This window comes from Ambystoma mexicanum, chromosome 5p (assembly GCF_040938575.1).
Source record: "Ambystoma mexicanum isolate Mex_15411 chromosome 5p, UKY_AmexF1_1, whole genome shotgun sequence".
Classification (NCBI taxonomy): Eukaryota; Metazoa; Chordata; class Amphibia; order Caudata; family Ambystomatidae; genus Ambystoma; species Ambystoma mexicanum.
In genome coordinates this window covers 9,186,103-9,211,799 of record NC_090930.1, presented here as the reverse complement: position 1 = coordinate 9,211,799, position 25,697 = coordinate 9,186,103, and the positions used below count along the sequence as shown (strand labels likewise).

At 47.9% G+C, this 25,697-nt stretch overlaps 1 protein-coding gene across 1 annotated transcript in view; it reads right to left on the bottom strand.

Moving 5' to 3' along the window:
* Positions 1-25,697, bottom strand: part of LOC138480448 (vomeronasal type-2 receptor 26-like) — a 117,036-nt gene that overhangs the window by 74,924 nt on the left and 16,415 nt on the right. Inside the window, exons 2-3 of the mRNA XM_069612233.1 lie at positions 25,239-25,466; positions 9,430-9,553 (exon numbers count right to left, since the gene is read on the bottom strand). Coding sequence (XP_069468334.1) covers positions 9,430-9,553; positions 25,239-25,466 — 352 coding nt within the window. The remainder of the gene's footprint in view (positions 1-9,429; positions 9,554-25,238; positions 25,467-25,697) is intronic.

The following is a 25,697-nucleotide window of genomic DNA, read 5'->3' as shown; positions in this document are numbered from 1 at the left end:
TCCATAGAGAATGTCAAAGGCTACCAGGAAGACCACCCCCCGGCTGCGGAAACAGCGTTACTCAGACGCAGAGCTGACCATGTTAGCGGACACTCTAGCTGCACATGCAGACATAATCCAATCCCACGACAAGAAGCGGGAGGTACAGCAACAAAAGAGGCAAATCTGGCAGGAGGTAGCCCACAAGGTATCAGCCGTAGGTACCACCCCACGCAGGGTGAGGGACTGCAGGAAGAGATGGGATGACCTCCGGTTGAGGGTACGCAACATCATGGCCAGCAATTGGAGGGAGGCCATGGCCACAGGCGGGGGTGCCCACCCCCTGCCAAATTGATGCTCTGGGAGGAGACGGCTAGCAGATTCATCAGTCCTGAGTCCATCGAGGGATTATGCGAGATGGAGACGGATGCGGCATCAACCGCGGAATGACGGGGAGGTGAATGACCCTGCAGATCCCTGTAGGGAAGACCATGACGTAGCACAAGTGAAGTGGTAGAGAGTCTAGGCAAGGCAATGCATGTCCCAACACCCACATGACCATATCCAAGTCCAGATGGCGGGCCAAACGCTGCCACACTGAAATGCATGCTGAGTGCCAATCCCATAACCAACACACAGCCAACACATCTGGACCTTGCCCATGTGATACATCACACAAACCCAAAATCAACGGCATGCCACCTGCCATGCAGTGAATGCTAACATGCCCCCTCTGAATACCCTGCGTGACACACCTGTACGACATGAATGCATGATCAAATGAATAATGAACAGTACCATTTTATGCCTCTGCCATGTCACACCATCACTGATGCTCGGCATCTCTTCTACCCCCCCCAGGCACCGATGAGGAAGAAGCAACCCAGGAGACCACTGCAAGGGCATCCACCTCACCCACCAAGACGAGGGCAACCACCACCACCACCACCTCCGCTGGCAAGCAGGCCACAGCCACTGCCAGTGTGTCTGTGAAAGCTGGGACACAGCCAGCAACACCTTCTGCCAGTGTGCCTGACACACTACTGAACCAGCAGGCCACACCCACACCTCTCCAAGGGGAGTCCCTGGAAGCACCCGCCTCCAGTGGGGAAGAACTTGATGCCAGTGTGGAGCCTGAGGGAGACACCAAGGTGACATGCCCGGCCACCCCGAGCCCAGTGCCCACCCCCTCACCCCAACACCTGCAGTCACCCACCTGCAGTGAAGGTGATCCCTTCCCCCGTGACTGTGACCTACACACCTCTGAGGAGTACAGTCCCAAAAATGCCGTCCACGTAACTGCACAACCCACCACTCCAGCCCCCTCCAAAACCCTGGAGACACGATTGTCGATGGTGGAGGTCCAACAGGTGGCCATGTTAGACCTACTCCGCCAGTACATAGCGGACAGGGAGGAAACCAGGCGGGGTATTGCCACAGCAATTGCGGGGACCACAGCGGCCATCGAAGTCAACAGAGCCGCTGTTAATGCATTGGCTCGGCTAATGTGGGACTGCCTGGGGGCTGTGACACAGGTGCGACTTCAATGCTGATTCATATGCAGCGGCCACGGCTTGAAGGAGGTGTGGAAGCTGCCAGCGACTCACCTCCTACCTCCACACCAGCTTCATCTGTCCCCACCAGCCCAGTGCGCCAGACACGTAGGAGGGCAAGGCACACTGAAATGCCACCTCCGGACAGGAAGAAGTCCTGGAAGTAGTGTGGGGGGACAATGGGAGTGGGACACAAGGTTAGGGGTGAAGAGGTGCATCTTGTGGAGTCTATTGGGGGTATTGGTGTTTGTTGGGGGGGTCTGGGAGTTTGTTGGGGGGGGTTAGTGATGGGGGAGTGGGCACATTTTTACTGTTGTAAATAATACACACGTTGTGATAAGAAAAATCCATGGCTGGACATTGTTATTTTCGTGTGCATCCATTTAATGTGTTACAGTGTTCAGTGCGCAACTCCCAAAATTCCCTGTGTGCATGTCCACATTGGCCCAGTGTCTGACTGACACATGTCTTTCATAGACCCTGTGGGTCAGGAGTATTTGTGATTCTGTGCTTGGCGTACAGCATGGTGATCCCATGCATCATGTACTAGCAGGGGGGCTACTTCACCTCCGTCTCCATCCTCATCATCCTCACCCGGGGCATGCATGTCAATGGCAGGTGGCAGTGGTACATTTCTCCGGATGCACATGTTGTGCAGCATGGCACAGGCCATGGTGATCTTCCCCACCTTCTCAGGCCTATATAGGAGTGCCCCACCAGACCTGCTGAGGCAGCGGAACCGCGCCTTAAACAGGCCAAAGGTCTGCTCAATCACAACACGGGTACGGGTGTGCACACAATTGTACTCCTCTTCATGGCTATTCTGCGGGTTCCACACAGGGGTAAGAAGCCACGGCCTCAAGAGATATCCTCCATCACCTGCAAGCAGATACAAATAGGTGTGTGTCACTCTGAACTGCCACCTTCAGGGAGCACAGTCATGGCGGCAGCTATTTGGTGTGGGCATGCACATGTCCCTGTATGTGTACAAAATAGTCGCATATATGCAATGTATGCTGTACAGAGGTATAGTACACTGGATGGGGTTAACTAGATGATGCAGGGTGTAATCATGCATGCTGAGGCAGATGTGCTGTGGTAGTGCGACAATGTTTAGCCTCCAATTAATGCTGTATATTCTTCACTATGCATGGCCACACTAGCCACATTGCCACAGTTGCCATCCTGTTCATTCATGCATTGCTTGCCATCACCATGGTGGCCTGGTTGTGCCTCTTACTTGTTGTCATCGATATGCATAATTTGTGAAATGTGGCCCAGTGATGTGTCATGTTCCATTTGGCCGGTTCAGGTCAGGAATGTTTAGCTCTGCATGCATTCTCCAATCACCGGCAATTGCCACCCAGGTGGAATATGCCCCCCCCCTTATGGATCCCTACATATCAGTACCCCAAAGCACTGCCATGGGACAGTTGTGCAACTCACCAAGCAGCCAGGCACGTGGTCCAGCATGTCGCTCCATGTGACGGGGTAGCGTGGAGTTGCGCAGTACCATGGCATCATGTGTTGATCCGGGAAATCGGGCGCAGCAATGTGTGATGATCTTGCTGGAGTCACATACCATTTGTATCACATACAGGGGTAGCCGCGTGACAATAGTTAGAGCATACTCTTGGTACTGTATGCCATTATTCAAAAAGGGGGTTGTGGTGTTTGCAAAGGTCACCACTAATCTAAACTTATGTCAAAGTCTAAAGGACCCCAAAGGGGTAAAAGCTACACGCACATTCATTCGTACATGTGGGCACAAAAGTTATACATGATTACAACAAGCTCATTGACCAACAACAATCAAGTTATGGCAACTTGATGCTTTCGAGAAGAATCAGGTAGCATTAGAGACATGGATCCTAAAGACCTTCTGCAGCAGAAAGTTTACAGAAGTGTAGGTTGTTCGCATGTACTTGTACTTCATCAAGAAAACACATCAGTTATAGACTGATGAGTATGAAGGCAAAAACAATAAATGCAAAAAGAACATAAAATTCATTTACAGCAATTTAGTGCAGTGAAGCATGGTGATAGACTGTATTGAGGCATAAGCATGTCTAATAGGCACTATTTTCTAGTGCAAACGCAAATGTATAGACAGGTGCGTGTCCTTCTAGAGTCAAGACAAGACCTATATGTATTAGACAGTAGTCTATTAACTATAGGTGACCAACCCTTGGTCTACGTCGGGAACAAAAAAAATTCCCAAAGGTGTAGCTGGGGCCAGCACGAGTGGAGCTGGACCCTTGGACGTTTCGGCTTCCAGGATATGGTGCCTTCTTCCGGGCCAAAGGATTGTGTCTCCCTTGAGCTTGAGTCCAGGGGGAGTGGATGGGGAACTCAGTAGTAGAATACACTGCTGAGTCCTAATTCGTGCATCAATAAAGGGATGGATGCATCATGAGTCAAGGGAACCAGGTTGCGGGCGTCTCTTCCTGGGACCAGCTATAGGTCCTGATTATATATAGGAAGCCTTGACAGAGTACAGCTGCGTGTAGCTGCCAGGAGCTAGGCATGTGATGGATGATTGCCTAAGGAGACGCCGTGTGGTGAAAAAGCACAGCTGATGCCAGGGGCCCTGGTCGTGCAGTAATAGGCGCGGTGCTCTCAAAGGCATGTCCCGCAAGTAAATCAGTGCAGACACATACCATTTGCACATCGTTGGAGTGGTATTGCTTGCAATTGCGGTACACTGCCTCTATGGCATGGGGGACTACCAATTCCACCTGGGTGCAGTCGAGGGCACCAACACAATTGGGCATACCTGCCAGTGCATGGAAGCCTACTTTGGTGTTGGCTATCTCCTGGGCAGTCTGTGGTAGGGATATGTTGGTGCTTGCGTGCTTCAGGAGGGCATCCAGCACTTGGTTCAATATGCATGAAAATAGTGGCTGTGAAATGCCATGCAGCTGCCCCACTGTGTGTTGGTAGGTGCCTGTAGCCAGGGAGTGGAGCACAGACACCACCTTTAGTAGCGGGGAGATGGCAGTGCGTATTTCAATGAGGCTGGCAATGTCGTTCTGTATCATGTCCACTATGGTGGTGATGGTGTCACGGTCCAACCGGTACAGGGTGTGGATCTGCCCAGGGGTTAGCTTAAAAGGGCTGGGTCTGGTGCGATGGATTGGTGGTTGCCTACGAGGCACTGCTGCCTGCGCTGGTGGTAATTGCTGGGCCTGTCTCACCCTCCTTCTCCTCCTGCGTCTCCTCTTTGCTGCCTTTTGTTGCTGCTGTAGTTGTTGTTGTTGCTGTTGTTGCTGTAGTTGTAGCAGTATGGGCATGTCCTCCAGCACCATGATTGCAAAAGCTAGTGGTAGCATTTTGGTGTTGGAAGGGGTGTGGTGTGTGGGTGTACTCATTTTATACTGGCCCAGCCTCCATTGACTCCACCTGTGGGGATTGTGTGCACTTGTGAAAGTTGCCTTGTATCCTGATTGCTGTTTGCTGGTGGTCCGCGATGCCTGTATGGCCAGCATTGTGCAGCCCGTGATTACCGGCTTCGCGATATGATAGTTGGATATGATAGTTTATTAATATAGCGCCTATACACAATGTGTTTCAAAGCACTTCAAGGCTAGGAAGGGAACAAGGGAAAATACAACAACATTCTTACAGGCCATGAACAGTAAGGATGTGAAATTAACTATCGTACTCGGCTTGACGACATTTCAGATAGTGCAAGAGCTAAGACAAAGATAAGGAAGGGAGGGGGAGAGTGGGAAGGAAATGGAAACAGACAGGTGACTATCGTACTAGGCCTGACGACATTTCTGGTAGAGCCGGGCGGAAAACAAAAGGTGAGGGAGATGGGTGCAGAAAGGGAGGGGAGGAACAAAACAAGTGACTATCGTACTATTCCTGACAACGTTTCAGATAGTGCTGAGGGAGGGGGGCAACAGTAAGGGGATAGGGGAGCGACAGACGAGGTTGCTTTCATAGTAGGTCCAGGGACAATTCTGATAGAGTAAGTGCATAGAAGAAAGTAAGGGGAGGAGGGGAGGAGATGGGAAAAGGGAGAGGGGGGAGAGAACAGAGAGTAAGCAGTCAAAAAGAGTGGAGAAGCAAGAGAGGAGAACGAATACAATAGCAGAAGTCAGTAGTAACACATAATGTTGCAAGCCAGGATATAAGATGAAGATGGGAACAGCATGATTCAGGGCCAACATGAGTACAAGATGCAAAGGAAGTCCAGCACGAGAGTTCAGAAAGGGTGACACACTGTGATTCAATGAAGTCCAGCATTGGCTACAAGACGGTGATGGTGAAACCAGAATGTATTAGGGCAGACTCCACAAGGGAACAACACGGGGGAACAGAGAGGGTGGCCTGTTAGGGCAGAGGGTGTAAACACATGTTGGTGCATGCTTACCTGCTCTCTTAGCAGGGGGTCGGACCGTGGATTCTCCTGGTCCGAACTGATTCAAACAGCAATAGCTCTTTTCTTTGACTGCCCTTCACTTTGGACACCCGGGCGCGAGCCGCCCTTCATCTAGGAGTTAAGAGCAGGAAGGAAGAGGCAGGGCTATGAAGGTGGGCGGTGCTTAGGCCAGGTGACCTAGATCCACTTACAGCTGCTCCCCAGCTGCAAAGAAAAAGAGGCTCCTTAAGTGGGGAAAAGAGTGGCAAGCAGGAAGGCACCAGGTGGACGGGGCTTGCTAAGTGGTCAAAAGGAGTGGCAAGCAGGAAGGCACCAGGTGGGTGGGGCTTGCTAAGTGGTCAAAAGGAGTGGCAAGCAGGAAGGCACCAGGTGGGAGGGGCTTGCTAAGTGGTGAAAAGGAGCGGCAACCAGGAAGGCACCAGGTGGGAGGGGCTTGCTAAGTGGTGAAAAGGAGCGGCAACCAGGAAGGCGCCAGGTGGGCGGGGTTTAGGCCAGGTGACCTAGATCCTCTTACACCTGCTCCCCAGCTGCAAAGGAAAAGAGGCGGGAGGGCTCCTTAAGTAGGGAAAAGAGTGGCAAGCATGAAAGCACCAGGTGGGCGGGGCTTGCTAAGTGGTGAAAAGGAGCGGCAACCAGGAAGGCACCAGGTGGGCGGGGCCTAGGCCAGGTGACCTAGATCCACTTACACCTGCTCCCCAGCTGCAAAGGAAAAGAGGCTGGAGGGCTCCTTAAGTAGGGAAAAGAGTGGCAAGCATGAAAGCACCAGGTGGGCGGGGCTTGCTAAGTGGTGAAAAGGAGCGGCAACCAGGAAGGCACCAGGTGGGCGGGGCTTAGGCCAGGTGACCTAGATCCACTTACACCTGCTCCCCAGTTGCAAAGGAAAAGAGGCTGGAGGGCTCCTTAAGTGGGGAAAAGAGCAGCAAGCAGGAAGGCACCAGGTGGGCGGGGCTTGCTAAGTGGTGAAAAGGAGTGGCAAGCAGGAAGGCACCAGGTGGGTGGGGCTTGCTAAGTGGTCAAAAGGAGTGGCAAGCAGGAAGGCACCAGGTGGGAGGGGCTTGCTAAGTGGTCAAAAGGAGTGGCAAGCAGGAAGGCACCAGGTGGGAGGGGCTTGCTAAGTGGTGAAAAGGAGCGGCAACCAGGAAGGCACCAGGTGGGCGGGGATTAGGCCAGGTGACCTTTACACCTGCTCCCCAGCTGCAAAGGAAAAGAGGCTGGAAGGCTCCTTAAGTGGGGAAAAGAGCAGCAAGCAGGAAGGCACCAGGTGGGCAGGGCTTGCTAAGTGGTGAAAAGGAGCGACAAACAGGAAGGCACCAGGTGGGCGGGGCTTAGGCCAGGTGACCTAGATCCACTTACACCTGCTCCCCAGCGATGCCGGTATTTGCATGTCCACGTGGGTTGGGATGTCCCCCTATTACCGGCATGCCGGTATTTGGTCCCCGAAGGGGCGCATCGCCGCGCCTATGCCGCTATTAGCGGCACCGTTGTTTAGGGTGCCGCTAATACCGGATTTGTGGGTCGGAATACACCGGAGCGGTAAACAATGCCGGTATTACCAGACCGGCATCGTTTTTGCCTTACCGCCAACCTTGTAATGAGGCCCAATGTCTATTGAAACGAGAGGCACAGATTCTACCCATGGGATGCCCCAATTGAGATGACTTTGGTTAGCCAATACCAGACTTGGGAATGCTTTGTGGGATTTCTTGAGATAATGGATGTACGTTTTGGAAGGTTGGCCTTCAGGTGTATGCTTGGCATTCAAGCTTCAATGAGGAACAGTCAATGTTTGAGTTGATATTCATTGTTGATGAGAGTGGGCAGTTGGTAAAGCGTTGTGTAAACCACACAATGCTGTATCAGGATGGCAGGGCTTGCAAGTAGCTCTCCGTAGATTGAAGTTAAAAGGGCAGTTAAAAGGACAGGACGAGGCCTTTTGGTTCTGATAGCAACCTGTAGGTTACTGGCTGGTTCTGGGATCTGCCCGGGCCCACCTGGATGAGTCGGAGCAGCGCCATCAATCTAATGGTTTATGTCAATACTGCACCCCCCTGGAATGAGGTTGGGAAGGAGTTGACTCGACTCGTGGATATAGTTAAAATCCAGTTTACGATATTTTCCCTGGATATCCGCTGCAGTCACACTCTCTAAATAACATTTTTAGATGACTTATAGTGTAATAGTGGACTTTATTTCAGCCTTGTACCTGGGAAGTACCAGTGCAGCACGGCTATGCAACGGGTGCTAGTTTTTGTCAAATGAAACCCATGACATCATTGTTATTTCTATGCCAGACACCTGTGATGATCAGTCCTGCAATCAACACTTTTCTTACTTTGAACTTCTACTGCCATAAATGGTTTCAACATTTTAGAGAAACAGGCTATAACCGGTTCATTACTCTGTAACCCTTGAAAATGCGTAGCCTCATTTTATACTGGCTTCCCAAATGGCACAGATCTGTGAAAGCACAGGGGCACCAGATGTCAGCAGGTTTCCACTCATCCATGCCATTTCCGTTAGGTTTTCACTGAGGAAGCTGGTCACAGAGTATTAAATACACTCTGTGCTTTTCCTCGCTCCATAGGGTCAAAACCGCCAGCGTCTCTGCTCACATCTGAGACTTGGATCTCTGTGGATTACTGCCATGTTTCTACAACGCATGTGCCTTCCTCAGGGCTCACTGGATCTATGGTTGTTAGCAGTGATGGAGGAGTGTTCTGTGGCTGGGGCGGTGAAGGACACAGAATCGCAACCGCCTGCATTCCCATGACTTTCAGAGGCCACGCCAGACAGTAAACACGCAGGTAAACTGAGCCTGTTATCCTCCACTTACCACTCCACCTACTGCAATGTTTGGCGCCTCATCGACATGAGAATAAGCGAAATCCTGAAGGTTCTGAGTTTGCTAGAATAGGTCATAGTATTACTATTGGACAGCATTGAGGTTAACAGGGTGTATTTCATCACTTGGGAGGAGAGCTAGATGGAGATTTGGGGCAGTTTGCAATGGTAGAAATAGATGGCACCGCTGCAGACCACCCTGTGCATGTGCTGTGCATTGAGCAAGGTGGTGTTATCACCAGATGTGCCTGACGACTGTCACACGTTACCCGTCAAACAGAGGGACCTGCAGACAAAGTCCATTTCTGGCCAAAATGAGCTGATGTTTGATTTATGTTCAAAATTCGAACCTATCTTACAGTCCGGGAATCAGGTGATGCTGTGTGCCTCAGTAAGACCACCACATGAAGGGGGAGTAATCGGTAGGGGGGGTCAGCATTTCTCATGGAAGCCAAGACAAGCACAACTGGAGAAAGATGGTCAGATTCAACTCAAACATCTGTCTGCCTAATTTTGTCAACCTCACATGAGCAGTTTAAATATGTTCTTTGCATGAAGTCAATGCTGAGCCCCACCTCTGTCTGTAACATTTCACTTCCTGGGAATGTCACTGCTCGGCTAAGGTTTGGATACTGCAAGAAACAAAGCAGTAGGAGGGTCACTCACCGGTCATACTGGAGATCTCCCCCACTGGACAGGGGACACAGTCGAAGCAGCAGTGGGGCTCCCCTTTCCTTGGAGACTGTCTGAACCCCGGGAGGCAGCTCTCACTGCAGAAGGACCTGGGGACCTGGTGGAGAAACATGGAAATGGGTCAAATCTCAAGTGATGCGAAGTAGCTGGATGTGGAGACCCAGGGCAACCTTTCTGGTGAAGTCTCCATTCCACGGAAAGGACTGTGCACTCTGATGCTTGCAGCCTGGGACTGACAGTGGTACATGAAAAGCACAGAAACTCTGAAGGCCATGATAAGAGCATGGGGAGCAGTGCAAGGCTGGCCCATATGACATGATCAATAGCTGGCAATGGGGGGGGGTGTTGAGTTGTCTTGTCATATACAGAGTTAACACGTGGAGCGTTCTTCTAACTGGGAGGAGGCGTACGTTTCCATTTTCCCAACATAGCCTGAGAGATCATGTACCATTGAGAAGCCATATTGAAGGAATGTCTAAACACTGTGAAAAGCGCTGCACAGGTAAGTCGTCTAGAATGAACCCTTGCAGCATTGGAGAGTTATTTAGGATCTCATCTTGGTATGGGTACAAATACATAGTGCGCATTCACAGTTAGACATTTGCAACAAAATGTTCTTAGTTATGCAGAAACGTGGCCAAAACAATTTGGAGCTCATTTTAATTAGTGGCCTGATGTGAAGGGTCAGCGTAAAAGCATTGCATGGGGGTTAAACACGTTTCATTCACACCACGCCAAATGTTCATCCATTGTTATGGTGCAGAAGAGGGGCAGAACTCAACTTCCTCTTCACCATACAAATGCCCAGCATTTACACCAGCGTGGATTTTCATGCCGGCACAAATGCTGGGCATCCCGATGCAAGCCGCCGGCCTTATGCGCCAGCCCTCTGTGCAATACGTGCCAAGGCACTCATGTTCCAGCCCTGCGCAAACTGCACGTAAGTCCCAAGAAAGTCCTCCACAGTCAGTTCCATGAATCGACGAATGCGGATTTGCGCGCAGTTTGGCAGGCAAGCCCCTATTTCCCCCGCAAATAATTCCATGAAACAGGGCCATAATATCTTTGAACCCATATATGAATATCGGAGACACCATTCCTTATTTTACACTATCATTGTCAAGGATGCAGGAGCTTCTAGGGACCACCACTTTGAATTCTTGTTTCTATTTATCACCGCTTGATGGTAATCCTGTTTCTTCAAACATGCTTCTACCCCAGGAATACTGCATGAGATTTAGGATTTAGGATTTGTCTAGATATGTGGCTGATATTATGGAATGCTTTAAATAGAGCAAGTTAGTTTGCATTCCTCATTGAGGTAGCTCAGCCACAATTAGTGTATTACCTAAAGTTGTGGGTGGTGCAGCACCAGGTAACCCGCTAAGGGACTTTGGAGAGTTACATGATTTGTCCTGTGGATACCAATCATTAGCTGCTACGCTCATACATACGATACTCATTTTCCTTTACCCTCACGTTCTACGTTTTTTGGCTATTTTCTTTAAGAGGTGTCAACATAGGGGTGCAACATCCTACACGTAAGAGAAAGTACAGACTGTGGGACGGCTATTAAAATGAGTGCCTTTGCCATTTAATTGACTTGAGTTGCATTTCCGCCTCACTCTAGAAAGTCCATGGACTGCCAAGTACGCGGCAGGGTGAGCTAGCAGCTCAAATAACGATTCTATCAAGATGGAGGCCTCTGAGCATTTAGCGATTTTATTTTTGTATTTCTGCCATTGTGGGATATTTTGACCCACTCATCTATGCTTCACTACATCACTTTGCTGCATTGGTGCAAGAAACTGTACAAAATGGCCACGCTGACTCCTGTGCGCGCCAAGATCTCGAAACTGCATTTGGTCACAACCGGAAAATGGCTGCACTACCCTACCAACCCCATTTCAGGTGGGGTAAAGCAGAGTACTCACTAAGGAATGTGTCAGTGTGCTTTGCCACATTTTACATGGAGCAAAGGAAAGAAGCAGCATTACTTTGCTGTAAACCCAAAATGCCTCTTTAAAATGTCATCTTTTCAACCTTCAAAGTGCTGTTTGGTGCTAAATTCATCAATTCCTCCTGAACCACTATGATAAAAAATGCCCTGCAGTGACCAGTATCATTCTTGAGTCTCAGAGGAACCGGACCTCATTTGAATGACAGTCCCTATCAAAAGCAAACCAGGAACTGTGTTTTCATTTTCCACAGGAAATGCGGCTATTTCTTTGCAACAAGTGTTAAGAATCAGCTATCCAGAGAAAGACTCTAAACAACTCCAGCACTCAAGGAAAGAAATAGAACTGGCCAAAGTGTGTGTTTGATGCAGATGAAAACCAAATTTAAAGAAATAAGTTAAATGTGCTTTTTCCTGAATGAAGAGCAAACTCACCTATTTAAAAAGTGCATTGTGGTGTAAAGGCATGCTCATTTAGAAATGTAAAAAACATATTTATTACTGGTAAAAGTACTCCTATAAACTGTTTTGATTCCGGTTTCAGTCAAGATTTAAAATGAGAAAATAAAAGCTAAACCCAGGATAAATTGGTTAACTATTTATAAGAAAAAACCTTGCTCTGCCAATGCTGGCCATGAGAAAGGGTGACACCTTATAAACTGCTGGCACAGGAAAGGCTAATTGCTGGCTTGGAGGCTTTGAATACCCAGGACAATGGGGTTTTCCAAGTAGCATCAGACATTCGTCTCTGCCCCAGGCTGAGACACTAGCAGGCTAAGACTCTCATCTTTCAAGTGGAAGGGGCAGGAAACTTCAGTCAAGGGAGGCGCCCCTCATTCTGCTTCAAAGGGATTGACATTTGCTTACACTTGGGAAAAAAAAACGGACAAGTGACATTTGGTGTTTAAAAAGCCTATTTTGCAACAGAACTTTCCAAACATTGAACTTCGCCACAAGAATGAGGAAAAATCTGAAAGTTGGTAGTTTTAAATCTAATTTTATGCTATTCATTTGAAGACTCGGTAGGACTCAGAATTGCATAAGGAACAGAAGTTATAAAGAATGAACGATTGCGCGTAAAAAGTATTAGTGTTGCAAATATAACATTGTGTACACATATCCCAGGGGTAATTGTGCGTCTATGTACAAACCTGGGAAATGTTAGGCCATATCTTTCATGGTTAAAATTGCCAAAATGTAGCAGAAAGTCAAAACCAGGTCCTACAGACTTGACTCACCGTAACACCATAAACATGACATCCTTTTCTGTCATCCAATCAGCGAAAAGCAAGGTGGAAACTGTGCTCCTGCCCAATCCCAACATTAGTGGTGTGGGTAGTAAGCCTTTCCCTTCTATATACTTTAGTGATGTCATTTGGCATGATAAATAAGGGAACCTGACAACACACAGAGAAACTGATTCCTGACTTCTTCCTGATTTTCTGCGTGGCGTCCTATTCCTGATTTCTTTATCTTTGATCGTGATTCCTGATTTTCATTGCAAAGCCAAGGCCTATGCATTGCTGACTCCATTTTCAGCTAGGCCTCAAATGCACATTCTAAATAAATCCCAACAACCCAACAGAAGCATCTTGATCCAGTTTGGCTTACTACTACTGGATGCATGCCTGCAAACTTGCGCTAGTGCTAACTTCTTTAAATAATTTTGTCTTGTGAAATCCTAAACCCTTAACCCTCCCTCGGGTAATTGGATTGGGTCCGCCATGGCATGCGCAGAGGTGTTGGGGTTGGTTCTGCGGATTAACTCTAGAGCTTACTGTGTTTCAATATGGTAACCTAGCCTGAATGCCCTAGTGTAGAGCATAACTATTCTTGTAAAGATTGATTTCTGTTTTCTTTTTCACACCTTTATTATCCAAAAACGCCTCTCATTAAACTTTGCATAACTCACTCAATGTAATAGCTAGGGACTTCATTTCAACTCTGGATTATACCTAAGACCCGTAGATACATTCCACACTCAAAATCAGTATATTTCACCCGTTTTTCTTAAAAACTGTTTAGTTAAATGTAGGCGGGAATCCACATTTCTGCAAAGTTTTACACGTGTGATTTTCACTCTAAATTATTTCCGACCTTCCATTCAGATCCAAAATGGTTAATTTTGCTCAAACTATAGCTCCTAATTGTTCGCATTTTGTCAATGTTGCTCCCATAGAAATTTGTATTGATTTCAGAACTTTTGCACACATTAATTGTTTTACCCAGCCATTTCTGAAATGTCATTTTAAAAGTGTAAGATTTCAAATCCGTTTTTCTCTCTTGTTTGGGGAGGGAAGGTTGTATTCAAATTCTGTTTGCCAGTCCTTATTCCTGATTACCTGCTGCCTCCTTATATGTATTTAGAATTGGTTATTTGTGGGTTGAGGAATATTGCAGGGGGAAATCTTAACCTAAATGCTGTCTTTCCAAACAAGCCAAAAGCGTTCTCTTCTCTGGTGTTTTCTATTTTGTGTTGCTAAAGGGTGAAATTAAGTGCATTACATATGTTCCTATCTGTTATCGTCACCACATTGGTGATTGCTGCTCCCTATTCAAAAGTATATGTCTAATTTCAAATAAATAAATAAATAAATAATAAATAAATAAATAACTAAATAAATAAATAACTAAATAAATAAATACTACCTTTAACAACCAGCCTGTTTCCTGGTCCATTGTGACCTGGGGTATTTTGAGAAGGGGTGTGATATGAGTGGTCCATCACTCAGAATATTGAACCTATAGACATAATAAAATAAGCATTTCAGATGTGCACTGCATACTAGGCTGAGACCAGGGTGTACTGCCTGATTGAAATACTTAACACCATGTTGTCTCTCCACTCCTCTCTCCTGGAGTGATCACTTTCTCCTATCCTCCCACCTCACCCTCCCTACCCCACAGGCAAAGCCACCCTCATCACTGCCACCCACCTTCTCGGTCATCCGACACATGAAGCGCGTGTCAGTTGAGGCTTTCGCTGCCACCTTCTTTCCCCCTCCTCCCTCTTCGGCTGACTCCCACCCTGACACAGCCCTCTCCACTCTCCACTCTGCTATATCTGATACCCTTGATATCCTTGCCCCTGTCATGAGAATCCACCTGAAGCCCAAAGCCAAATGTAACTCCTGGTATGACTCGGATCTCGTCACCCTAAAACGCAAGTGCAGGGTGGCAGAGAGGAAATGGCGGGCTTCATGTTCATCCTCTGACAAACTGGCCTGCCGCCTGCTCCAAAGGCAATACCGTCTCTCCGTTCTCACCAAGAAGAGAGCCCTTATCCAAGCCCGCATCTCTGCGGCATCTAACAACTCTGCAGAACTCTTTAAAATCTGCAAGGAGCTGGCCAACCCTGCTGCAGTCTCTACCTCTCCTGTCCCCTCCCAGGCCCTCTGCACTGCACTGGCCTCTCACTTCATCTCTAAAACTCAGGACATCCTGTCCTCACTCTCCTCCTATCACCTCCCTCCCTCTCTTCCCGGCTCTTCCTCTGGTCTTTCTGCAGCCACCCCTCCTCCCTCCTTCTCTGCCTTTCCCCTTTTCTCTGCTGACAAGGTTTCCAGACAAGTCCGATCTATGAAAGTCTCGTCTAAACAGATTCACCCCTGTTCCTCCAAAACTATCAAGGACCACATCGTCTCCCTGGCTCCTGCCCTGGCGGACATTTGCAACCACTCCTTCGCCTGCGGAGTCTTCCCATCCACCCTTAAGCACTCCCTTGTGCACCCTCTTCTTAAGAAACCCTCTTCTGACCCCTCCTGCCCGGATAACTATCGCCCAATCTCCATCATTCCCTTCCTGGGCAAGCTCCTGGAGAAACTGGCCATCTCCCAGCTTAACCTCCATGCTGAATCTGTTGGTAGTCTTCATGACCATCAATCTGGCTTCAGAGCTGCCAGAAGCATGGAAACTGCTCTCCTGAACATCCTTGAGAACCTGCTCTCGAACCTCGACTCCAACACTCTGTCTGTTCTCATTCTGCTCGATCTCTCTTCTGCCTTTGACACTGTCAACCATGCCATCCTGCTCAACCGTCTCCGTGATAACCTGGGTATCACTGGTCAGGCTCTGGCGTGGCTGACCTCTTTCCTTTCCAATCGACCCTCCCAGGTCTAACTGGGGTCCTTCCTCTCTGACATATTTTTCTCTACCTGTGGTGTCCCCCAGGGCTAATCTCTCTCCCTGGCTGTTCAACCAGTATCTGGCACTCCTTGCCCACCCCATCGCCGCTCTCTGCCCCAACTTTCAGTGCTATGCGGACGATACCCAGCTCATTTTCAGGCTACACTCGGCCTCCTCCTCTCCTTCCCTCATCTCTGACTGTCTGTCTGCTATCTAGGAATGGTGTGCCGCCAATGACCTCTGCCTTAATGCCAGTAAGACTGAGATTCTACTCATCGGCACACCCACTCCCTCCTTGCCTGAAGCTCTCTGGCCAGCCTCTCTTGGCCCTCTTCCTGCTCCTACCTGCAAGGCAAAAAACCTCGGGGTCAACTTCGACTCCACACTCTCCTTCTCTCCTCATATATCTGACGTCTCTAAAAAGTCACACTGCCAGCTGCACCTCCTCAGAGGTATTCTTCCCTTCCTCTCCTTCCCCCAGAAGCTCACGGTCTCCAGAGCCCTGGTTCTCTCAAAGCTGGACTACTGTAACAGCCTCTATCTTAATCTGCCTGCCTCCACTCTCCGCCCTCTGCAACTCATCCAGAACAGGACTGCGAGACTTGTCCTTGGCCTCAAGCCCAGGGACCGTATCTCTCCAGGACTGAAATCTCTACACTGGCTCCCAGTGGCTGCGAGGATTAATTTCAAAACCCTCTGCATTGTCCACAAGGCCTTCTGGGGCCTGGGGCCTAAATACCTTCAACTCTCTCTTCCTAAATATCTTCCTTCCCGAGCCCTTCGCTCATCCATCTCCAACTCCCTCAAGGTCAGCCGCTTCTCGAAGCAACAAGCTGGGGGTAGATCCCTCCCCGCGGCAGGGGCCTCCCTCTGGAACAGCCTTCCTGCCTCCCTGAAACTTGAGGAGAACCATCTCCGGTTCCGGAAGCACCTCAAAACCTTCCTCTTTGCTTCTGCTTTCTCTCTCCCTCTCCCCTGCTAAATTCTTTGCTGAAACTGCACTGAATCTGCAACTGGGCCACTCTCACCGACCTCAGTCCTTGGCCCAGCCACTCTCCACTTGCACTGCCTCCCTGGCAACCCCTGCACTGCGGGAGTGTCTCTGTATCCCTTCAGCCCCCCCCCCTTACCAGCACTTGTCTGCACTTACCTTGCACTTGCCACCAGCTGGCCCTATTTATTTATTTATTTTTATTCTACTTACCCTGCACTGCACTTCCCCCCTCCCCTTCCCCTTGCACTTGTTCCCTTCCCCCACCCTTGCACTTGCGCGATCTAAATGATACCTGGCCTAGTAGGATCGTTGTCTGTCTTCCCCTTGTTCCCCCCTCCCTGCCTCGTCGCGCCTTGAAACACTTGTGTATGGGCGCGTTCCAAATGCCATATCATATCATATCATATTAGGTTTTGTTTCTGCCACATCCTAGAGAGCCTCGGGATGCCGAGTATGTGGCAGGATGGCCCGAATGCACAATCATTAGCTATTATTCTAAGAGTTAGACCTCTGGTACTATTTCTCATGAAATCCTTCCGTTGAGCACACAATGAAATCATGGTTTCGTCCTTGACATAGGCAGATGAATATGCTATAGCACCAAGGACAAGCCTTAACACTGGAGAGCAGCCGGTGTGGGGAGTAGCATGGTATGCCCAGATATCTGGTCACACGGGAGAGAATAGCCTGTATTTACTTTATTGCTACTCTAACTCCCCTTTTATGCTTTGCAATCAGTACCTGGGTGCCACATGGTTTAGTGCACTTTACAAATGTCAAAATAAATAAATAAATAAATAAATTAGGAGAGGGCAATGTATGCTGGCTTAGGTTTTATATAGTCAGAAGCCAATAGAATGATAGAATGTAGTTACAAATATTATTTATATTGTATACAAATGCATTCAAATTTTGAGTTTTTCATCTATAAATACTACTGTTTGATGTGGGCGTGTTGAGAGCTTCAGTTAGGCAGTCTTATGAGACCCGCTCTTTTTCCGGCCGTCAATTGCATTTGCATTAAATTTGGGTTTTCTACGATTTGGGCTCTCTCAACATTGTTTGGATTTTCTTGGGGTCTACAAACTGGTGACCTCAACATGATTTCCAGCTCCGCACTGCCTGCCTCCTGAAATCCGTTTGTGCACACACCAAACAGGCTGTGCTGGCATCAGCAGGGTACGGCATCCGGAGGACTTGGAGGACACACAGTAAATTGGGTGCTCATTTTTAATAAAATACAATGTTCTTGACATTTTGTCATTGCTTGTGAATTGTTATTGCTTATGAATTGATGAAGTATTGTGGGGAAACTCTTCTTAACGAGGAACGACTGCGTCGTATAATATTGCATGTATGTTGATGAATTATTGAAAGAAGCTGCACTTTAAAGGGGAAAGATGATGATGTTGTAGTGACAAAGTAGTGTGGAGAATCTCCACTTTAGTAGGGAAAGACAACGTTGTGATGGGTATCTCTCAGTTCTAGAGAAGGGAACGTGAGGAGGTTTGAATGCCCTCGTCTCAAGGTAAAGGGACTGTGGAAGGACAGCACAGGGGCAACACGCTGGTGCTGGAAGCAAGACCATGCAGAGCTACAGAGATTCAAATCCAGGATTCACGTTTACAAACCAAACTCAGGTATGGTATTAGGCACATTATAAAAAAAAATATATATATGTATATCATTACACAATGCATTTTATTGCAGGTGGTACTGACCATTGTCTAAATAAGGTGTTTTGCTGTTAGGTATTGATAGAAATTCGGGATATCAAAGGTGTTTGTTGGTAAGTTTTGTCAGCAGCTGTGTAGAGGAAGGTGTTTGAAATCAGATATTTTAGCAATTGTGTTTAGGATGTTTTTTTGTAAAATGTTGTGATCACACAAATGATCATTTGTGTGATCTACTATCTGCTATTAGGATTGTGAGTTTTGAGTTTTGAAAACAGGACCGCCTGGCGCTTTGGTAAAGGGATCGGCCACTCAGCTGCTGTCAGCAGACGTTCTTTTGAGCTCGGGTAGAGCATTGTGACTGCATGGATAGGCTATTGGACCATATGCGTAAAGCGCTTCCGCAATACAACGAGAAGATTTTCAAATATCACAAAGAATGGGTTCGGGGAACTTTGGCAAATTGTTTAAACCATGGCCCGAAGAGGGCACGTACGACAAGACTGCAATAGAACACATGCACTCATATTTATTGTCAATCTATAAGGAAAATAATAGTTGAAGAATAGGCAGTGTATAATTGATTTATGGAAAATATTTGTGGAGGAAGAGGGTGTATTTGAAAATGGTGGGGAGGGGTTCGCCCATGTAAGCAAAAGATCGACCACCCATATATGGATTCTATCCTTTACAGCCTGCCATAGGATACACCAACCCCTAGCTTTGTTCTCCCCCAATGGCAGATGGGAAAGGGACATCAGGGAAGTCTTGGGATGCCCCCAACGATCTAATGGTTTTAGCAATTGAGAACAAGGCTCGCAAGCAAGCAGAGGTGGAATTAAAAAAAGCAGAGCAGGCGCGGACACGAGCCTCGCAGGACCAATCAGACACCAGAGGCAAAGGGAGGGGCAGACCGCATCCATAGGTATTGGTGAATTGAGAGCATGACAGATCCTCTTTAAGATTGATGGTGCAGTTGTCCGTGATTCACAAATCTTGCCATTGCAGACCACCCCCGGCAAAACCATGCCATAGGGCCCGAGTGAGGAATCGCAATTCATGGACGAGGACAGGGCTATGTCAGACAGGGATTTCTTTCGCGCAGCAGAAAGCAAAAAGGAAAGCGATATGATATATGTCTTTTATAACGTGCCTGTACACAAGTGTTTTTAGTTGCGACAAGATGGGGGGGTGGCAGAGGGAGGACAAGACAAAGGATCTTACAAGGCATTGAGTCATTCAGACTGTGCAAGTGCGACAGCATGAAGTGCAAGGGGAAGGGAGAGGGAGAGGGGGAAGTGCAAGGAGAGGGAAAGTGCAAGTCCAATCAGGGCAGCATTGCTCTGAGAGAGTGCAGCAGGGCAGCATGGCTCTGGTAAGTGCAAGGAGGCAGGGGCTGTAGAGGTTAAAGTTACAACCCCTAAGTTCACGGTAGGCCCAAAGGCAGTGCAGGCAGGACTGATCAAGGAGGAGACAGGTACCCAATGAGACTCAAGGGGTATCCAAGCAACCAGTCGGTGCAGCATGCAGGTAGGTCAGGAGGGGAGAAACACAGGGAAAACAGAGGTGAAAAGGAAGGTATTCAGCACTTCCAGAACTTCAGGTGGTCCGGCTCAAGTTTGAGAGGGGCAGGGAGGCCATTACAGAGGGGGCACCTGCAGAGGAGAGCGATGAACCCTGGCTCTCTACCTGGAGAAGCGTCAGACCCACATTGAGTTGGAGGTAGCTGAGCGAAGGGCTTGGGAAGGAAGGTATTTTGGAAGAGAGAGTTGGATATAGTGCGGGCCTCAGCCCCAGAAAACCTTGTGGGTGATACAGAGGGGAGTCAGAGGCCTCTCAGGCCTCGCAGGAGGTAAAACCCTGGAGCCGCAGACTTAGGTCGTGGCCTGGCAGCATGGCCATGGCTAAAAGTACAATGTGTGCAAAGGCATCCAAGCTTAAACTGCGGGTAACCAGGGAGACCTCATTATGTGCCTTATTCCCGCATGGATCAGGTCAACTTAATGCACACATCACCTTAGCCGTGCAGGATATAAAGAGCTTGTTCACCTCCCTGCTATGGGAGCAGGGAGACGAGATATGTAGTAAAGCTGGGTACAAGGAAGTAATGCTGAAAAGGACCAGCCTCGATGCTTCCTGCTCAACAACTTCAAGCATATGTATGGAACGTTCTGAGGAATATATACTCTACAGACCGACATAAATGTTATCACGGCCCAGACAATGAGGGCAGATGAGGACCAAGCCCTTTGTGTACAGCGGATTCAGGAGATGTGAAGGTTAGAGACAGGGGAGGCTTGGGACAAAAGCATTGTCGTATATTCTATAACATGCTATGCAAGGGTTTCCCTTCTGAAGTACAGGCAGATTTAAATAAGGTGGTTGGATGGAAGCCAAATCATGGCCTGAGTTACAGGGACTTATCACACATCATTGCCAGCAGAGACAGGAGAAGGATAAGAGAGGGCAGAACAAAACAGAGGACAATAGTAAAGTTGGTACAGAAGAAACTGGCAAATCTGAGTGTTGAAGGTGCAATTATAACTAACACCATGGAAGGGCAGACTCAACACAGCCCTGCGCAAGGGTGGATAGAAGGACCTAGAGATATTTGGAGGGGACCGAGAGGTTTCCAGAGAGGAAGATGACTTTTTATTGGGGAAGAGCGGGAGGTATGGGAAACATGTGGCCTCGATCAGGACTGCGATGTTGGTCTTGCGGGAAGTTGGGTCATGTTGTACAAGACTGCAGGAGCAGGCCCACTATGCCATTCACCTATAATGTCCCAGCCGACCGCCCAGCCATTTATCTCCAGGCCCAATTCACCATGTATGCCCCAACTCCCGTACAACAGCAACAAATGCAGCCACAGGCATTACATTTCACCCTGTCTCCAGCTCCATCATGGGATAAGAACTCCCTGCCACAAGTCACATTCATTCACGATACTGGAGTGAACGTGTTAGGGGGCAGTCTTTTCTCGCTGCCAGGATCAAACATTTATGCTCAATAGGACCGCCAACAGGGAGCAAAGCATGCCCAGTAATATCAGTGGCTACAGACCCAGAAAACGAACACTGAGTATGAGTGAAAATAGGGGATAAGTCATTAGGCCTCATTCCGAGTACGGCGCTAACCAATGGCGCTATTAACGCCTTGGTTGACGCCGTACCCGGACCGGCAGCGCCTTGGTGGATGGCGGAATTACCGCCCCATTCCAAGGTTGGTGGGGCGGTAATTCCCCATTCACCAAGGCTCTTCCCCATTCCCAAATGAGCCCCCATAGGGCTCAATGGGAATGGGGAAGATGCAAATAACGGTGACCGTTCATTACGGTCACCGTTATTGGCTTGGAGGCCCCTTTGCGCCCTCGACTTTAACACCTGCTCAAAGCAGGCGTTAAGGGCGAGGGCGCAAAGGGAACTCGGAGTATGGCGGTAAGGGATCACCGCCACCGGTCTCGTTACCGGTGGCCGCTATCCCTTACCGCCATACTCGGAATTAGGCCCATTCTCTTTTTTGGCCAACACAGGAGCTACCAAATCCTTTATTAAGGAAGGGACGTTTGCTGTGTCAGACAAAATAATGGACACACAAGGACGTTCTGGGGCTGTCAAATTGGATCCTTTTACTGAAGACTTACCGATTAGCACAGGCACACTAGAATTGTCAGTACCTTCATTGTATTCACGGGAGACCCCAGTTAATCTCCTTGGTAGGGGACATCATGAGCAAGCTGTAATTGTAATTTTAATTGTTTATTGTAATGAGGCAATTTAGCATGAATAAAGTGCAGCTAATGAAAATGAGATATGCGTTATTTTTAGAGATGTTTTTACTTGATACATTTTCAAATTGCAGGTGCGCAGCACGATAAATGTCAAAACTGCTGATACAATATAAATGCAATATAGATATGTCAGGCCACATAGCACTAAAAAACCAGGCAGCGAGGAGCTCTACGTATGCATGCAAGGTGAGAGATTTTCAGTTTGAAAATCAGTGTGAGAGGATGTGGTAGTCCTGAACATAGATGTATAGTTACACATAGATAGATTTTGGGCAGTTTGAATATACAGATCTTTTTTGCCACAAAGTTCTCTGATAAGTTAGGAATTGTGCTCACTGAAAACCTGGGTTGGGCAATTGAACTCTGTGTGATGGAGAAACTAGTTTTACAAGGTTGGGGTCAGACTGCCGCAGCTGAAGAATATCAGATGGTCAGTTTCAGGCAGGCCTTTTGTATGGCCTAGTTGCATTGTGAAGGGGAAATGCAATCTCTATAAGTATGAAGGTGTCGGGTATTGAATCACGGGAGGATTCCAGCCACCTGGTAGGGCTGGATATTAGGGATGGATAATTAAACCTGATGCGGATTCCTTGCGGGGAAAGGAGTAACAGTAGATCATGGGTTTTCAATAGACTTGTCAAGGTGTGGGTTGGGCCCATGTGGGCTGAAATCGTAAGTCACATAGTTTAGAGTGAAATGTAGACACCATGTTTGGATGATAAAACTAGCAACAATAGATCAAAAGGAAATGTGTTTTCTCTCCTCCTCTTCACAGCAATGGAATTTCCATTCAATAACCGTATGTGTCACAGGTAGGGGTAAAGGTTTCTAACCAGATGGAACCTGTGATCATTGAAATTATGTGTAAATTACGTAAACTGTGTAACTCGGAGATGAGGCTATGACCAAATAAAAGGCCCCAGAGAGGGGTGTAGTGTAAATATGAAATATGCAATTATAGGTTAAAGAGGATGGTACTTAGATGAATGTATCCAATAAGAAGTGTGGGAACTAAAGGTAATATGGTTACATTGTATAAGTTTGACCAATCATGTGTGGGGAGTTGACTCTGTAACAAAACATTTGGGAGTGTTTTAACTGTTGCATATTGTATAAAATGTGTTCTTTGTGTGGTTTAGGGAGACAAGTTAGTTTGGCTCTTTGATGTCATTGAATCCCTCCCTGCCGTTTGTACAATAAACTTGCTTTTACGGACAACACGTGTACGTACTCTTTAAGGGTGAGCCTGCTTTGGTTATGGTGATCAAAAGGCCCATTCTTATACCTGCTTCAGTATTTAAATTGCTGCCTGTAGGAGCACAAGGCTCTTTGCATTGGGGTTGCTACCATTTCTTGTGCTTTAATCCTTGGATTTCTGCTGTGTCCTGTGGCTGCTGTTTCTAGCACCTGCTCCTGTTTCAGTGTCATGTGCTCTCTGCCTTGCAGCCCTGCTACTCTGCCTGCAGGCCCTGCCTTTTGCCCTGCACAATTGTGCTTTCTGCACTGCAGCAGTGCTCCCCTGCTTGCAGTCCTCTGTTCCCTGTCTGCAGCCCCTTTTCCCCGTACAACTAATTATCTTGTCCCAGCCTCAAGGTCCTTGTTATGTGCCCTCAGTCTATGTTGCCTGGCTTTAGCTTCTTTGGTTCCAGTCCTGATTTTAGTTGTTATCTGTCTGCAGTCCTGCCTTTGTTATTCCAGTCCATAGTTACAGTTCCTTATTACCAGTCTGCAGTTTAGTCCTTGTTATCCTAGTTCACAGTTTCGGTCCTGAGTTTTCTTGTTTCTGGTCTATAGTTCAGTCAGCTGTTCCTTGATTCCAGTCCTTAGTTTCTAGTTTACAGTTCCAGTCTCCTGTACGCTTGCACTTAGATTCTTGTCGTTTTGCTTGTTCCTCTTTCCTCCTGTTCTCTGTCCTGCACCTTGCACACTTTGGCTTTGGGCTATTGTTTAATTAGATATATCTTTTACTGTCCTTGTCCGCAATTGTGGTTTTGAAATTCCTTTCTTATGAGTTTGGCTGCTGGGTTTCCCATCAGGAAATCTATGCCCCGTTCCTTTGTCCTGTTTCAGTATTGCATCTTGTGCCATACTGTTAACAGTGTACGTGTTCCCGTTTCAAGAGGCAGTCACTGTCTAGTTCCTGCTGGACCTGGCCAGGCTTCGGTCTTGTGAGTACTGCTTCCTTGTTCATGTCTTAGGGTCCAGGCAAGAACACCTGCTCCTGCTGCTCCTTTCCATGAGCATCAGAGTGGGGCCCTGTAATAGTAACCAGCACAGAAGGCTAGAGAGTCCCCTGTCCCAGTTTGTAACTTGTCCCCCATTGTGTGTACACCACAATTTGGGAACCTAATGTGTTTGTCTTGCTTGCACTCCCTGCCCCTTTCTGTTCTTGTCTGTAGCTATTGACTATCCTTCCTTGTCTGCAGGATTCCTTACACTCTTGTCTCATGTGCCATTTTCTCCCCTCAGCTTTGTGGACACATCTCTGCCCTCAAGCCTCTGACACTACCCCCTTTTCCCAAGTCGGCACCCCGGACCCCAAATACAAACACGCCCACTTTCAATTACTTATTCACCCGCTCTGTTAAAAACACATTTACACAGCATTCACACGCTCATTCACACGCATGCACCCATACACCACACACTCGCTCATTTACATGCACACCCAGCCGCCCATACATCATACGATGGCTCATTCACACATGCATACATACACACATAAAACGTATGCATCATATACATAGAATTCTACATTGAGCTCCAGCCCAGCCTTGATGCTCCCTCTCATAGCAAAGGCCCTCCAGCTTCTGCGCTCAAAACCAGAAACCAGAGAGAGTTTCCTAGTTCTGGCATCTGCGCACTGGAGCAGGAGCGCGTCTGAATGTGCAGAGAGATGCAGGAGAGCCCCCTATGCACATGCAAGGCTGAGGAGGCAAACGTCCAAGCCTTGTATCGTCCTTTGGACCTGCGTGCTCGCCAATAGAAGCTGTCAATGGGAAACCATGTGTTGCTTTTTACATCTTAAGCTGCAGCACCTCCATAATGAGTGTGAGTAATGCCCATACTGCTTGTGTATTCGGTGATGAAGTCAGTAGGATAGGAAGGGAGTAGTATGATCCTGTGTTTCACTGCCTTATTTCAATGCACAACATTGTGTTTCGGAACATGTGGACTAGTATTGATGAGTGAATTGTTTGATATTGTCTACTTGTTCCTATGTTCACACAAACTGTAGCTTACCTGGGCGTCTCCTGTGTTCCACATCATCACGCCAGCTTTCATCTGGATCTGCTTTTCTCTCGGGGCATTGAAGTCGTACATCCCCACTTTCACCAGCCTTTCGGTGCCATCTGGGAAAAACTGCATGTTTACAAAGTCAAAAGCTGCTGGAACATCTCCATGCGCATCAAAGAAGATGTCCTCTCCAGAGCTGGTGTTGAAGCGCACGCGCCTCACGTAGGGCAGCATCTGGAATCAGAGAGCACAGAACTCTCAGGAAAACAGTTAAGCATCTTAGGAGCATTCTATAGTACCTTCATATTCTATTTCCTGTCTTCTTCAGGTTCTGAAGGTGGAGTACACATTTAAGAAATGATGCCTTGAGGTTGTCTTGGGATTTGGTTACAATCATACCTTAGAAAAACTCAACTGGCATTCATTCATCTGGAAGTATAGGTGTCAGAAGAAACTTTCACAGCC